Source organism: Leucoraja erinacea, chromosome 10, assembly GCF_028641065.1.
Source record: "Leucoraja erinacea ecotype New England chromosome 10, Leri_hhj_1, whole genome shotgun sequence".
Lineage (NCBI taxonomy): Eukaryota > Metazoa > Chordata > Chondrichthyes > Rajiformes > Rajidae > Leucoraja > Leucoraja erinaceus.
In genome coordinates this window covers 33,531,670-33,543,985 of record NC_073386.1, presented here as the reverse complement: position 1 = coordinate 33,543,985, position 12,316 = coordinate 33,531,670, and the positions used below count along the sequence as shown (strand labels likewise).

General features: G+C 40.2%; 1 protein-coding gene across 1 annotated transcript in view; it reads right to left on the bottom strand.

The window, feature by feature from the left end:
* The window catches only part of ankrd13c (ankyrin repeat domain 13C), a 44,342-nt gene that overhangs the window by 17,321 nt on the left and 14,705 nt on the right, over positions 1-12,316 (bottom strand). The window contains exons 4-8 of the mRNA XM_055641895.1: positions 12,074-12,159; positions 10,396-10,441; positions 7,428-7,494; positions 7,034-7,178; positions 1,687-1,818 (exon numbers count right to left, since the gene is read on the bottom strand). Of these exons, the coding sequence (XP_055497870.1) occupies positions 1,687-1,818; positions 7,034-7,178; positions 7,428-7,494; positions 10,396-10,441; positions 12,074-12,159 (476 nt within the window). The remainder of the gene's footprint in view (positions 1-1,686; positions 1,819-7,033; positions 7,179-7,427; positions 7,495-10,395; positions 10,442-12,073; positions 12,160-12,316) is intronic.

The window sequence follows — 12,316 nt, the reverse complement described above, 5'->3', positions numbered from 1 at the left end:
GTAGTCACTGGAATTTAGGATGAGAGGTTATCTTATAGAAACATATAAAATACTTGAAGGATTGGACAGACTAGATGCAGGAGAAATGTTCCTGATGTTGGGAAAGTCTAGAACCAGGGGGTCAGTTTAAGAATAAAGGGTAGGCTATTTAGGACTGAGATGAGGAAACATTTTTTCACCCAGAGGGTTGTGAATCTGTGGAATTCTCTGCCAGAGATGGCAGTTTAGGCCAATTCACTGGATGTTTTCAAGAGAGTTAGATTTAGCTCTTAGTGCTAAAGAATCAAGGGATATGGGGGGAAAAAGCAGGAACGGGGTGGGGGGTACTGATTTTAGATGATCAGCTATGATCCTGGCTCGAAGGGATGAATGGCCTACTCCTGCACCTATTTTTCAATATATGTTCTAGTCCAGTTAAAAGTAAACTCAGTTTTAAAAAAGCTTTGATTTTAAGACCCTTCATGAAAATGCCTTTTCACAGCTGCAATTTCCTCCAGTACAATAGTCTTGTTGGGTTCCTTCCATTCAGGCCCGGTCTTGCCTTCAATAATTTGAAAACTCTAAAATGTCCTCTCTTCCCTCTATTACATAATTTCTCAAAAAATCTTTATCAAATTAATCCTGCTAATTGGCCTGCAAAGAGCATTATGAAATTTTACATTAAGGCATAGCACAAATACAAGCTGTTGTTAGGTCAATGCCTTTTTTTAAAAAAATTATGCAGAAAATAAAATCCTATCATCAAAGCACGAAATGCAGATTAATACAAGCAGAGTCAATAGATAAGAGGCAGAAATGTACATCCAGATGGATGCAACATAAAAATAAACGTTTAGGGAGAAACTATTTAAAACTAAAGGGGGAAAAATGGGGTCACACAGAATTTGCATTTTTACCATTGCTCCGAATTTATATCAGTGATAGATAGACCAGCAATCCAAAAAAAACTTAAGTTTGTGAACAACCAGTTAAGAGGAATGGTCCACACCGAAGAATGTAACATATTTTAGGAAGCCATTTAATACATTTGTAAAATTAGCAAATAATCAGAATATGAATTTCAACATATTAGATATTGTTTAAAAATGTATAATTGAGGTCACATATTACGGAGATAATTTAGGGGAGCAATGAAATCCAAAAGTACTAGGTAATCGGAGATTACAAACATAAAGCACAAATTAAATGCAGGAAAATAAGGAAAAATAAAAAAATTAAGGTTGACCTTTGGACGTGGAATTGCCAAACTTGTACCAAAGCTTGATAATACCCAGAGGACTTTGTATGTTTCTTTTCACAATATTGCCAAAAGGATATTGGGAAAAATAATGTTCCAGAAGTGTCAGGCCTTGTCTATCAGCAAACAATGACCAGACACAGTCCCTTTACTAGTCTTTAGGCCATTTAATGGTTACCAGGAGATTAAATCAGGGAATGTGTAACAAATTTATCTTTATTGACAATGGGGCAGGAAAGTGGAACCCATTACCACAGAAAATAGTTGAGGATGATATGTAGGCTAGACAGGTAACATAGTACAGAACAAAGCTTTGAGTGGAGCATGGACAATACCTGTTGAAATTTCAAGTTTTAATTCCACATAAAAGTGAACATCGTAGAAAGCTTAATTTATACATAGTTTATAAAATTTGATTAAAATTCATCCACACACTAAAACAATGATACCGTTTTGTCTTCTCGGAAAAGCCAGCCAGTCTGCGCACGTGCAAAGGAAATAGATTTCGTAGATAATGTTGCCGAATAAATATCACTGCTCATCAAAATATCTACCTCTTCTTCTGTTTCCATCTCAGATTCCTGAAATAAAACTATTATTAAGCAGCAAGAAATCAAGAATTGTCATTTACCCAATTAATCTGGCAAATATAAAATGTGATCATGTCCACAGGAAAACACCTAATGGTTTCATTATTCTTTTAGTTTGGTTCATAGAGACAGTGTGGAAACAGGCCCTTCGGCCCACCAAGTCCACGCCAACCATTGATCACATACTGCGCTATCCCATTCTACACACTAGGGGCAATTTACAGAACTATTTATTTATTTATTTGGGAGATTGTGCAGGCTTTAAACAAGAAACATTGAGAAATATATTTTGGCAAATAATAAAATGTCCTAATTTTATCCAACTAACAGCTGATAATTATCCCATTCCTTAGCTTGCATCTGACTAAAATTTATTTCAAAACGCATTGATAGTTTACGATTATTTAAATGGTAAATGTAGCTTCAGAAGCGTTTTCATTTTGCATGTTAAAACCCACCTGAGAACCATGGGCGATTTTGCAATTTTACTGACGGATTTTTCACTTTTAAAACTTTTCAGATAACAAATGAATAAAGATAAAAAAAGTCAATAATGCCTTACTTATGATGAAATGCAGCGAGCAAACGCCATAATTCCCGATATTTTGGATCTTTAAATCTCCACGATAAATGTCCGCGAAGCACTTCCGCTGTTTTTGCACCTTCAGCTCCCTCTTGAATTTACCTTAGTTTCTATCTTTTTTTTGGACTGTAAATTTAGGTAGCTGTGCCTCACGGTCACCCCGACTGGCACAGTAAATTGCAGCTCCAAAACGGGCCGTTTTCGATGTTTTTAACGGGTGTGAAAGTGCGTGTTTTCCCATTCACTAACATGTACCGGAAGTAACCAAGTGTCCTCCAGTTAAAATTTTCGGTCACGTGGGTGCGGATCTACGCTCCAGTGACCTTTCGTGAAATCACCCTATAGACATACCCTATCTGCTCAAGTTTAAGGCCAAAAAGCCAGTCTTGGCCCAGTCCTTACGTGGCATTCAGAGGCAGGGAGAAGAGATTATTGGCTGAAACCCGTGGGAAAGAAGGTGTCAGAGGGAAAAAAAAAAGTTTTAAACTGAGGAATTTGATTTATAAATTATCAAATTAGGTAATTTATCAGCCAATATAAGCAAGGCTGCTTCGGGGAGCCGCAGTGGGGGAGCGGCTTTGTGAGGGAAGTGCCTTGTGAGAAAAGTACGAGTCTTTGGCTCAAGAGTCTTCGACGAGGAGGCCGAGGAGAGGAGACTACGCATAAAGCTGGAGAGAACAGGGTGAACACATGACGGGTAAGATGAGGCAGTGTGATGCTTTCAGGATGTGGGAGGCCAGGGACACGAATGGAGCCTCTGGCTGCTACAACTGTGGCAGGTGTGTCCAGGTTCAGCTCCTGAAGGACCGTGTTGCAGCACTGGAGAAGCAACTGGATGACCTCAGGGCCATCCGTGAAAACGAGAGTTTCCTGGACAGGACCTACAGTGAGGTTTGTCAAGCCAAGGATATGGGAAGAATGAAGGTGTGTGACTGAGAGAAAGTGGAGTGCAGGAGACCCAGGTGGCTGTGCCTAATGAAAACAAGTACGCCCTCTTTGGAACTGTCGGGGGAGATGACGCTTCCAGTCCAAGCGGCAGACAAGTCGGTGGCCCCAATCCTAGAGATGGGACTCGACCAGCGAGACCGACGTCGGGCAGAGCCATAGTGGTGGGTGAATCCATTGTCTGAGGAGCGGACTGGAGATTCTGTGGCGGCAGGCAAGGCGCGAGGATGGTCTGTTGCCTCCCTGGTGCCAGGGTTCAAGATGTCACAAACCAAATTCAAAACATCCTCGAGAGGGAAGGTCGAAAAGACAGACAGGTGGACAGAGGGTGGGGGGGGGGGGGGGGGGGGGGGAGAGGGGGGGCAGGTAGCTCTATAGGTGAGGAATTAAATTCAGTCCCTTGCAAGGGGCGACATTGAAACAGGAGTTGTGGAGTCAGTATGGATAGAACTAAGGAATTGTAAGGGTAAAAAGACCCTAAGGGGACTTATCGGCTAGCCCCCAAACAGTAGCCTGGATATAGGGTGCAGGTTGAATCAGGAGTTAAAATTGGCATGCAGTAAAGGTAATGCTACGGTTGTTATTGGAGATTTCAACATGTAGGTAGACTGGGAAAATCAGGTTGGTACTGGACCCTAGAAAAGGAGTTTGTGGAGGGTCTCCATGATGGATTCTTAGAGCAGTTTGTATTGGAGCCTACCAGGGAGAAGGCAATTCTGGATTTAGTGTTATGTAATGAACCGGATTTGATAAAGGAACTTGAGGTTAAGGAGCCATTAGGAGGTAGTGACCATTATATGGTCACGGTTAATCTACAATAGGAGAGGGAGAAGGGTAAATCGGAGGTGTCAGTGTTACAGTTGAATAAACGGGACTATGGATCCATGAGGGAGGAGTTGACTGGAAAGATATCCTAACAGGGAAGACAGTGGAACAACAATGACAGGTATTTCTGGGAATAATACAGATGGTGCATGATCAGTTCATTCCAAAGAGGAAGAAAGATTCCAAGGGGAATAAGGGGCGACCATGGTTGACAAGGGACATCAGGGACAGTATTAAAATAAAAGAGAAGAATTACAACATAGCAAAGGAGCAGGAAGCAAGAGGATGTGGGTAATGTTTAAAGAGCAACAGAAGATAACTAAAAAGGCAATATGGGGAGAAAAGATGAGGTACAAAGGTAAGCTAGCCAAGAATATAAAGGAGGATAGTAAAAGCTTTAGGTATGTGAAGAGGAAAAAATTCTCTTAAGTTAAGATCAAAGTTGGACCCTTGAAGACTGAAAAGGTTGAATTTATTATGGGGAACAAGGAAATGGCAGATCAGTTGAACAGGTACTTTGGACCCGTCTTCACTAAGGTGGACACAAACAATCTCCCTGATGTACTAGTGGCCAGAGGATCTGGCGTGACGGAGGAACTGAAGGAAATCCACATTAGGCAGGAAATAGTGTTGGGTAGACTGATGGGACTGAAGGCTGATAAATCACCAGGGCCTGATGGTCTGCATCCCAGGATACTTAAGGAAGTGGCTCTAGAAATTGTGGATGCATTGGTGTTCATTTTCCAATGTTGCATAGATTCAGGATCAGTTCCTATGAATTGGAGGGTAGCTAATGTTATCCCACTTTTTAAGAAAGGCAGGGAATTATAGACCAGTTAGCCAGACATCAGTGGTGGGGAAGTTGCTGGAGTCAATTATAAAAGATGAAATGGCAGCACATCTAGATAGCAGTAACAGGATAGGTCCGAATCAGCATGGATTTACGAAAGGGAAATCATGCTCGACTAATCTTCTGGAATTTTTTGAGGATGTAACTAGGAAAATGGTCAGGGGAGAACCAGTGGATGTAGTGTACCTGGACTTTCAGAAAGCAATTTGATAAGGTCCCACAGAGGAGATCAGTGGGCAAAATTAGGGCACATGGTATTGAGGGTAGAGTGCTGACATGGATAGAGAAGTGGTTGGCATACAGGAAACAAAGTAGGGATTACCGGCCCCTTTTAGAATGGCAGGCAGTAACTAGAGGTGTACTGCAAAGCTCGGTGATGGGACCGCAGCTATTTACAATATACATCAATAATTTAGATGAAAAGATTCAAAGTAACATTAGAAAATGTGCAGATGACACAAAGCTGGGTGGAGTGTGAACTGTGAGGAGGATGCTATGAGAATGCAAGGTGACTAGGACAAGTTGGGTGAGTAGGCAGATGCAGTTTGATGTGGATAAATGTGAGGTTATCCACTTTGGTAGCAAAAACAGGAAGGCATATTATTGTCTAAATGGTGTCAAGTTGGGAAAAGGGGAAGTACAACAGGATCTAGGGGGTCCTTGTTCATTAGTCAATGAAAGTAAACATGCAGGTACAGCAGGCAGTGAAGAAAGTGAATGGCATGTTGGCCTTCATAACAAGAGGAATTGAGTATAGGAGCCAAGAGGTCCTTCTGCCGTTGTATAGGGCCATAGTGAGCCCACAGCAAGTGCATTGTGCGCAGTTTTGGTCCCCTAATTTAAGGAAGGACATTCTTGCTATTGAGGGATTGCAGCGTATTTTTTAAAAGGTCAATTCCCAGGATGGCGGGATTGTCATATGTTGTGAGAATGGAGTGGCTGGACTTGTATACTCTGGAGTTTAGAAGGATGAGAGGGTATCTTATTGAAACATATGATCATTAAGGGTTTGGACACGCTAGAGGCAGGATACATGTTCCCGATGTTGGGGGAGTCTAGAACCAGGGGCCAGTTTTAGAATAAGGGTAAGCCATTTAGAACGGAGATGAGGAAACACTTTTTCACACAGTTGTGAGTCTGTAGAATTCTCTGCCTCAGAGGGCAGTGGAGGCTGGTTCCCTGGATTCTTTCAAGAGAGAGTTACATAGGGCTCTTAAAGATAGCGGAGTCAGGGGATACGTTGAGAAGGCGGGAACGGGGTACTGATTGGGGATGATCAGCCTTAATCACATTAAATGGTGGTGCTGGCTGAAAGGGCCGAATGGCCTACTCTTGCACCTTTTGTCAAAATGCCTCAAAACTCATTGGCCAGCGGTTCATTCTACAGCCAGACAATGATCCCAAACATACTGCGAAAGTAACAAAGGAGTTTTTCCCAAAGGTAAAAAATTGTCCATTCTTGAGGGACCAAGTCGATCACCCAATCTGAACCCAATTGAGCATGCCTTTTATACACTGAAGAGAAAACTGAAGGGGACTAGCCCCCAAAACAAGCATAAGCTATATATGGCTACAATACAGGCCTGGCAGAGCATCACCAGAGAAGACGCCCAGCAACTGGTGATGTCCATGAATCGCTGACTTCAAGCTGTCATTGCATGCAAAGGATGTGCAACAAAATACTAAACATGACTACTTTCATTTACATGACATTGCTGTGTCCCAAACATTATGAAATGTGGAGATTATTATGAACACTTCTGTAATTTCTACATGGTGAAACAAAAATGTATAAAAATAGCCATTATTAAAATCTGACAACGTGCACTTTAACCCAATGTGATTTTTTTCTATTACAAATCTCAAATTGTGGAGTATAGAGGCAAATAAATAAATGATGGGTCTTTGTCCCAAACATTATGGAGGGCACTGTATATTGTACAGGTTGCTGTAATCAAGTTGAATAGCATTTGTCAACATTATTTAAATAGCAGAAGACTCACCTCATGGTGTATTCGCTGATAAACCTTTTGCTCATTGTCTAATACTATGAAAGATTCAGAGGGTGTTGAATCACCATTGAAAATGAAGCTTAAATCTCCACGTTGACATTTCATATCAGTAAAGTCTATTAGGGTTGTGTCAAGCCTGAAAATGCATGTAAAATCATAACAATTAACTACACATTGATGCAAGCCGAGCAAACCATTCAGTTGCACTGAAAGGCTTTAAAGCAGTTTTCTCGGGGACCATAGGGAAGAGAAATAAATGCAGGTCTGTTGATGAAAACATAAATATTTTAAAAATTCATGAAAAACATTGCATCCACAAGTGCACGTGTTTTATAGGATATCTATGCAGTTTCCATTAATAAATTTGGGTTAAAAACAAACATACCTGATGTTTATTCCCTGTTTGTAAATCTTACAAGCATCTGAAGGCAGAATTCTGGAAAGTAAAGGCACTGTAATAGAGAAACAATAGGAAGGGAACAATGAATCTAGCAGTGGCTATATATTTAATAATTCTCTAGCAATTGAAGAACACATTATGGGTTTCAATCAAGCAACCTTAACTCACTGGAAACCAAGTTCAATAACAAAGGTAGCACATGAAACATTAGTAGAAAATTAACTTTAACAAAATGTTTACCAATAACTAAATCAATGTGATTGATAACTAATGGGGGCTTTGGGTATCTAAGCATTTAAACACAAAGCTGTGTTGACATTAAACAAACAAAGAGTCATTGAATATAAAGGACCACCACTGAGCTTGTGGCTTGTGGACAGACAAGTTGTAAATGGAAGGTACACAAAAAAGCTGGAGAAACTCAGCGGGTGCAGCAGCATCTATGGAGCGAAGGAAATAGGCAACGTCTTCAGACTGATGGGGGGGGTGGGCGAGGAGAAGAAAGGAAAAAGGAGGACGAGCCCGAAGGCTGGGGGATGGGAGGAGACAGCCAGCAGGAGGGCTGAGGAAGGGGAGGAGACAGCAAGGGCTAACAAAATTGGGAAAATTCAATGTTCATGCCCCCAGGATGCAGACTCCCCAAGCGGAATATGAGGTGCTGTTCCTCCAATTTCCGGTGTTGCTAACTCTGGCCATGGAGGAGACCCAGGACAGAGAGGTCGGATATGGAGTGGGAGGGGCAGTTGAAGTGCTGAGACACCGGGAGGTCAGGTTGGTTATTGTGGACCAAGCAGAGGTGTTTGGCGAAACGATCGCCCAACCTCGCTTGGTCTCACCGATATAGATCTGTTGACATCTAGAGCAGCGGATGCAATAGATGAGGTTGGAGGAGATGCAGGTAAACCTCTGTTACACCTGGAACGACTGCTTGGGTCCTTGAATGGAGTCGAGAGGGGAGGTAAAGGGACAAGTGTTGCATCTCTTGCGGTTGCAAGGGAAAGTGCCCAGGGAGGGGGTGGTATGGGAGGGAAGAGAAGAATTGACAAGGGAGTTATGGAGGGAGCGGTCTTTGCGGAGTCATTGAAAGTAGGCATGCAGGTGCAGCAGGCTGTGAAGAAAGCGAATGGTATGTTAGCATTCATAGCAAAAGATTTGAGTATAGGAGCAGGGAGGTTCTATTGCAGTTGTACAGGGTATTGGTGAGACCACACCTGGAGTATTGTGTACAGTTTTGGTCTCCAAATCTGAGGAAAGACATTCTTGCCATAGAGGGAGTACAGAGAAGGTTCACCAGACTGATTCCTGGGATGTCAGGACTTTCATATGATGAAAGACTGGATAGACTCAGCTTGTACTCGCTAGAATTTAGAAGATTGAAGGGGGATCTTATAGAAACTTACAAAATTCTTAAGGGGTTGGACAGGCTAGATGCAGGAAGATTGTTCCCGATGTTGGGGAAGTCCAGGACAAGGGGTCACAGTTTAAGGATAAAGGGGAAATCCTTTAGGACCGAGATGAGAAAAACATTTTTCACACAGAGAGTAGTAAATCTCTGGAACTCTCTGCCACAGAAGGTAGTTGAGGCCAGTTCATTGGCTATATTTAAGAGGGAGTTAGATGTGGCCCTTGTGGCTAAAGGGATCAGGGGGTATAGAGAGAAGGCAGGTACAGGATACCGAGTTGGATGATCAGCCATGATCATATTGAATGGCGGTGCAGGCTCGAAGGGCCGAATGGCCTACTCCTGCACCTATTTTCTATGTTTCTATGTATATATCATGTCTTAATTGGTGAATATGTTTAATTTGTGACAGAAATTCCGACTAGTAACTACACACTTCGTCCGAGCACATTATTGCACTCGTCATGAGCACCTAAACTGTAATTTGGCAACCTAAAAAGCTGCCTAGGTTGCCCATCTGGCAACAGGGGGAATAAGTTATGCGAGAGCCTTGACTATCTTCCAAAATAATGGGGGGGGGGGGGGGGATTAGGGGGGAAAGCTGAAACAAGTTCAGCAAATGCTGAAATGCCAAACAGATCAAGCAAAGTAAATCTGATTAATACTCGCAACACAAGAGACTACTGATATTGGAATTTTGAACAAGAACAAAGTACCAGAGTAATTCAGCAGGCCAGGCAACATTTTGGAAGTACATGGGATATGTTCTGAAGGGCCCGACCCCAAATATCATGTCTATGACCTTTTGATTTTTGATGAGCAAGATTTTGCCTTTTTTCCTTCATAGGCACAACCTGATTTCAAGTCTCAGCAACATGTCCCTTTCTCTCTAATTCCGGTCATAATGTCTATTTTTATAAAGCCTCAAATCCTCCATTTGTTTTAATATTTCCTCAAACCATCCTGCCACTTTCAACAAATTGCACTCATATACCCCAGGTCCCTTATATCCATTTTGGAAATGAAAAATTGAGACATTTTATTTTGCCTTTCATAATTTGAATAATAGTATTTATAATTGTTAAAATAAATATATTCCACATAATTCCAAACTAGCTGGAAGGATGTCTAATATTATAATTTTTTAAGTCTGAAATAAGAGAATAAAGAGCCAAAGGACAAAGGTTTAAGATGAGTGGGGAACGATTTAATAGGAACCCAAGAGCCTTTTTCCGCACAGAGAGTGATGAGTATATGAAACAAAGTATATAGTTACTATGAAGTATATAAATACTATATATCGTATCAAACGAGAACATAGTTGAAGCAGATATTATAACAATATTTAAAACACATTTGCACAGGTAAATATATAGGAATGGTTTAGGGGTGGGATTTGGGCCAAATGTGGGCAGGTGGGACTAGTTTATATGGGGCATCTTGGTTGGCATGGGCAAGTTGGGTCGAAGATCCCATTTCTGTGCTTTATGAATCTGTGACTGAGGATAATGTTTAGCGTTATACACAATGAAAAAAATACATTTCACTTACCCCAACTTTGAAAATCCCAGTGAAGCTCTAAATAAAAATCTCCCAGCTAAAGAAAATATAAACAAAGTTATCTCCTAAATAACAATCTAATTTATTAACCTTTTCATTTGTGAACAGAGCCATTTTACACTGACAGGTAGTCTTATGTCAATTTACTATTATATCTTTTGAGCTGTAACATTCAATACTTTCATTCAATAATTTTCAAATTTACAGCTTTGGTTTCCTCTGGTTAGCTTATAACTATGTCAGTCCAGACAAGAACTTGCTTGCTTCAATAAATGTCCTTGCTCAATTTGAGGGATGGAATTAATAGGCATCAAGTCACCTTGGGTTAGTGGTTGACAAAATCACTTATAGAAACATAGAAATTAGGTGCGGGAGTAGGCCATTCGGCCCTTCGAGCCTGCACCGCCATTCAATATGATCATGGCTGATCATCCAACTCAGTATCCCGTACCTGCCTTCTCTCCATACCCCCTGATCCCCTTAGCCACAAGGGCCACATCTAACTCCCTCTTTATGGGAAATAACTCCTTTAATCTTTCTCAATGATATTTTTAAAATCAGACTTAAGAGATTCAGGAATCTAGCATTTCTATAGTTTAAAATCACTAATGGTGAAATGTTTAAGGTTTAATGTCATTTAGTTAAAAATAGCTTATTTAAAACTAACTTAAAAGGACAGTTTTATAATCTGTAACCATTTACACCAATGTTTGAAATCTGTTTATAGAGAAAAAATGGTAAATTAAAACAAAATAAGGTATCTCAATTTATAGCCAGTTCTGGTAAAGAAAATACCCTCAATGTTTCCATTGTACCTTCTGCCTGATGGAAAGCTTTGAAAGTGTCTTTTAACATCCTTCTTTTCTATTCTAGTAAATTAGCTAAGTAGGACCTGAAGATGGATTCGGTATTGTTGCCGAATTTATGGTAACAAGAATACAACAATATGGATCCATTATATACTGTACACTCCTTTTGAAAGGGCAACTTAGTTATTCATGCCAACCAAGAGTTATTATTTTAAAATAATTGTGGTGACTTACAATGTTACATTGTTCACAGAACAAATTTTCACTATACATTTCGGACACATTTTTCTCCGATATAGCTGAAAGCTGTTTACAAAGCCAGTTTTAAGTTAGATACAAGAATGGATGTATTGACCAAAATTCCAAACAGCTCTGGAACTCTAATATCATAATTTGACATAATATAGAAATAAATGTACAAGATGAAAAACATGCAGGTCACAAATTTTGAGTGACTATTACCTCAGGGCACTTACTATTTTCCCTAGTCAACACCTAATAGTTCTTTGAATCACATAACATAATCCATAAATCATGACATACAAATGAACTTTTGGGAGAACACAGGAAAAAGCTAGAGAAACACAGTCAACGTGGGGAACTATCCTTTGCCTATAATACAGCAAACCGAGCTCAGAAATCTGAAAAATAACCTCCAAATCAACAATTAAACTTCCATTTAATCTCATGGGTTTTTAACCACATTTCAAGTCATTGATATTTATAAAATGTTGTACTGAATGAAGTAACCATCCACCAATTCAATTAATTATTATTTAACTCTTAACTAGAGCAGTTAGTATAATCCTTTGTATTTAAATAATTTTTAATTTAAACAAGTTTCAAAATTTCAAACATACCTCTTTCAGAGCTTTCAGTAATTGAGGTCGTTTTTCCTCTACATTTTCTCTCGACTGTTGCTTAAGTTTACGCAACAGAGCTGTAACTAAACACAATCCATTAAAAAACAATTACAATAGCACCTTGATTGCTCAAGATTAAATGTTTCAGTGGCTTTCAGATTTCACTCCTACTGTAATGTTTAATTATAAATCAGATATGCAAACATTTTAACTTGCATCCTGAAAAGCTTCCATGTAAAT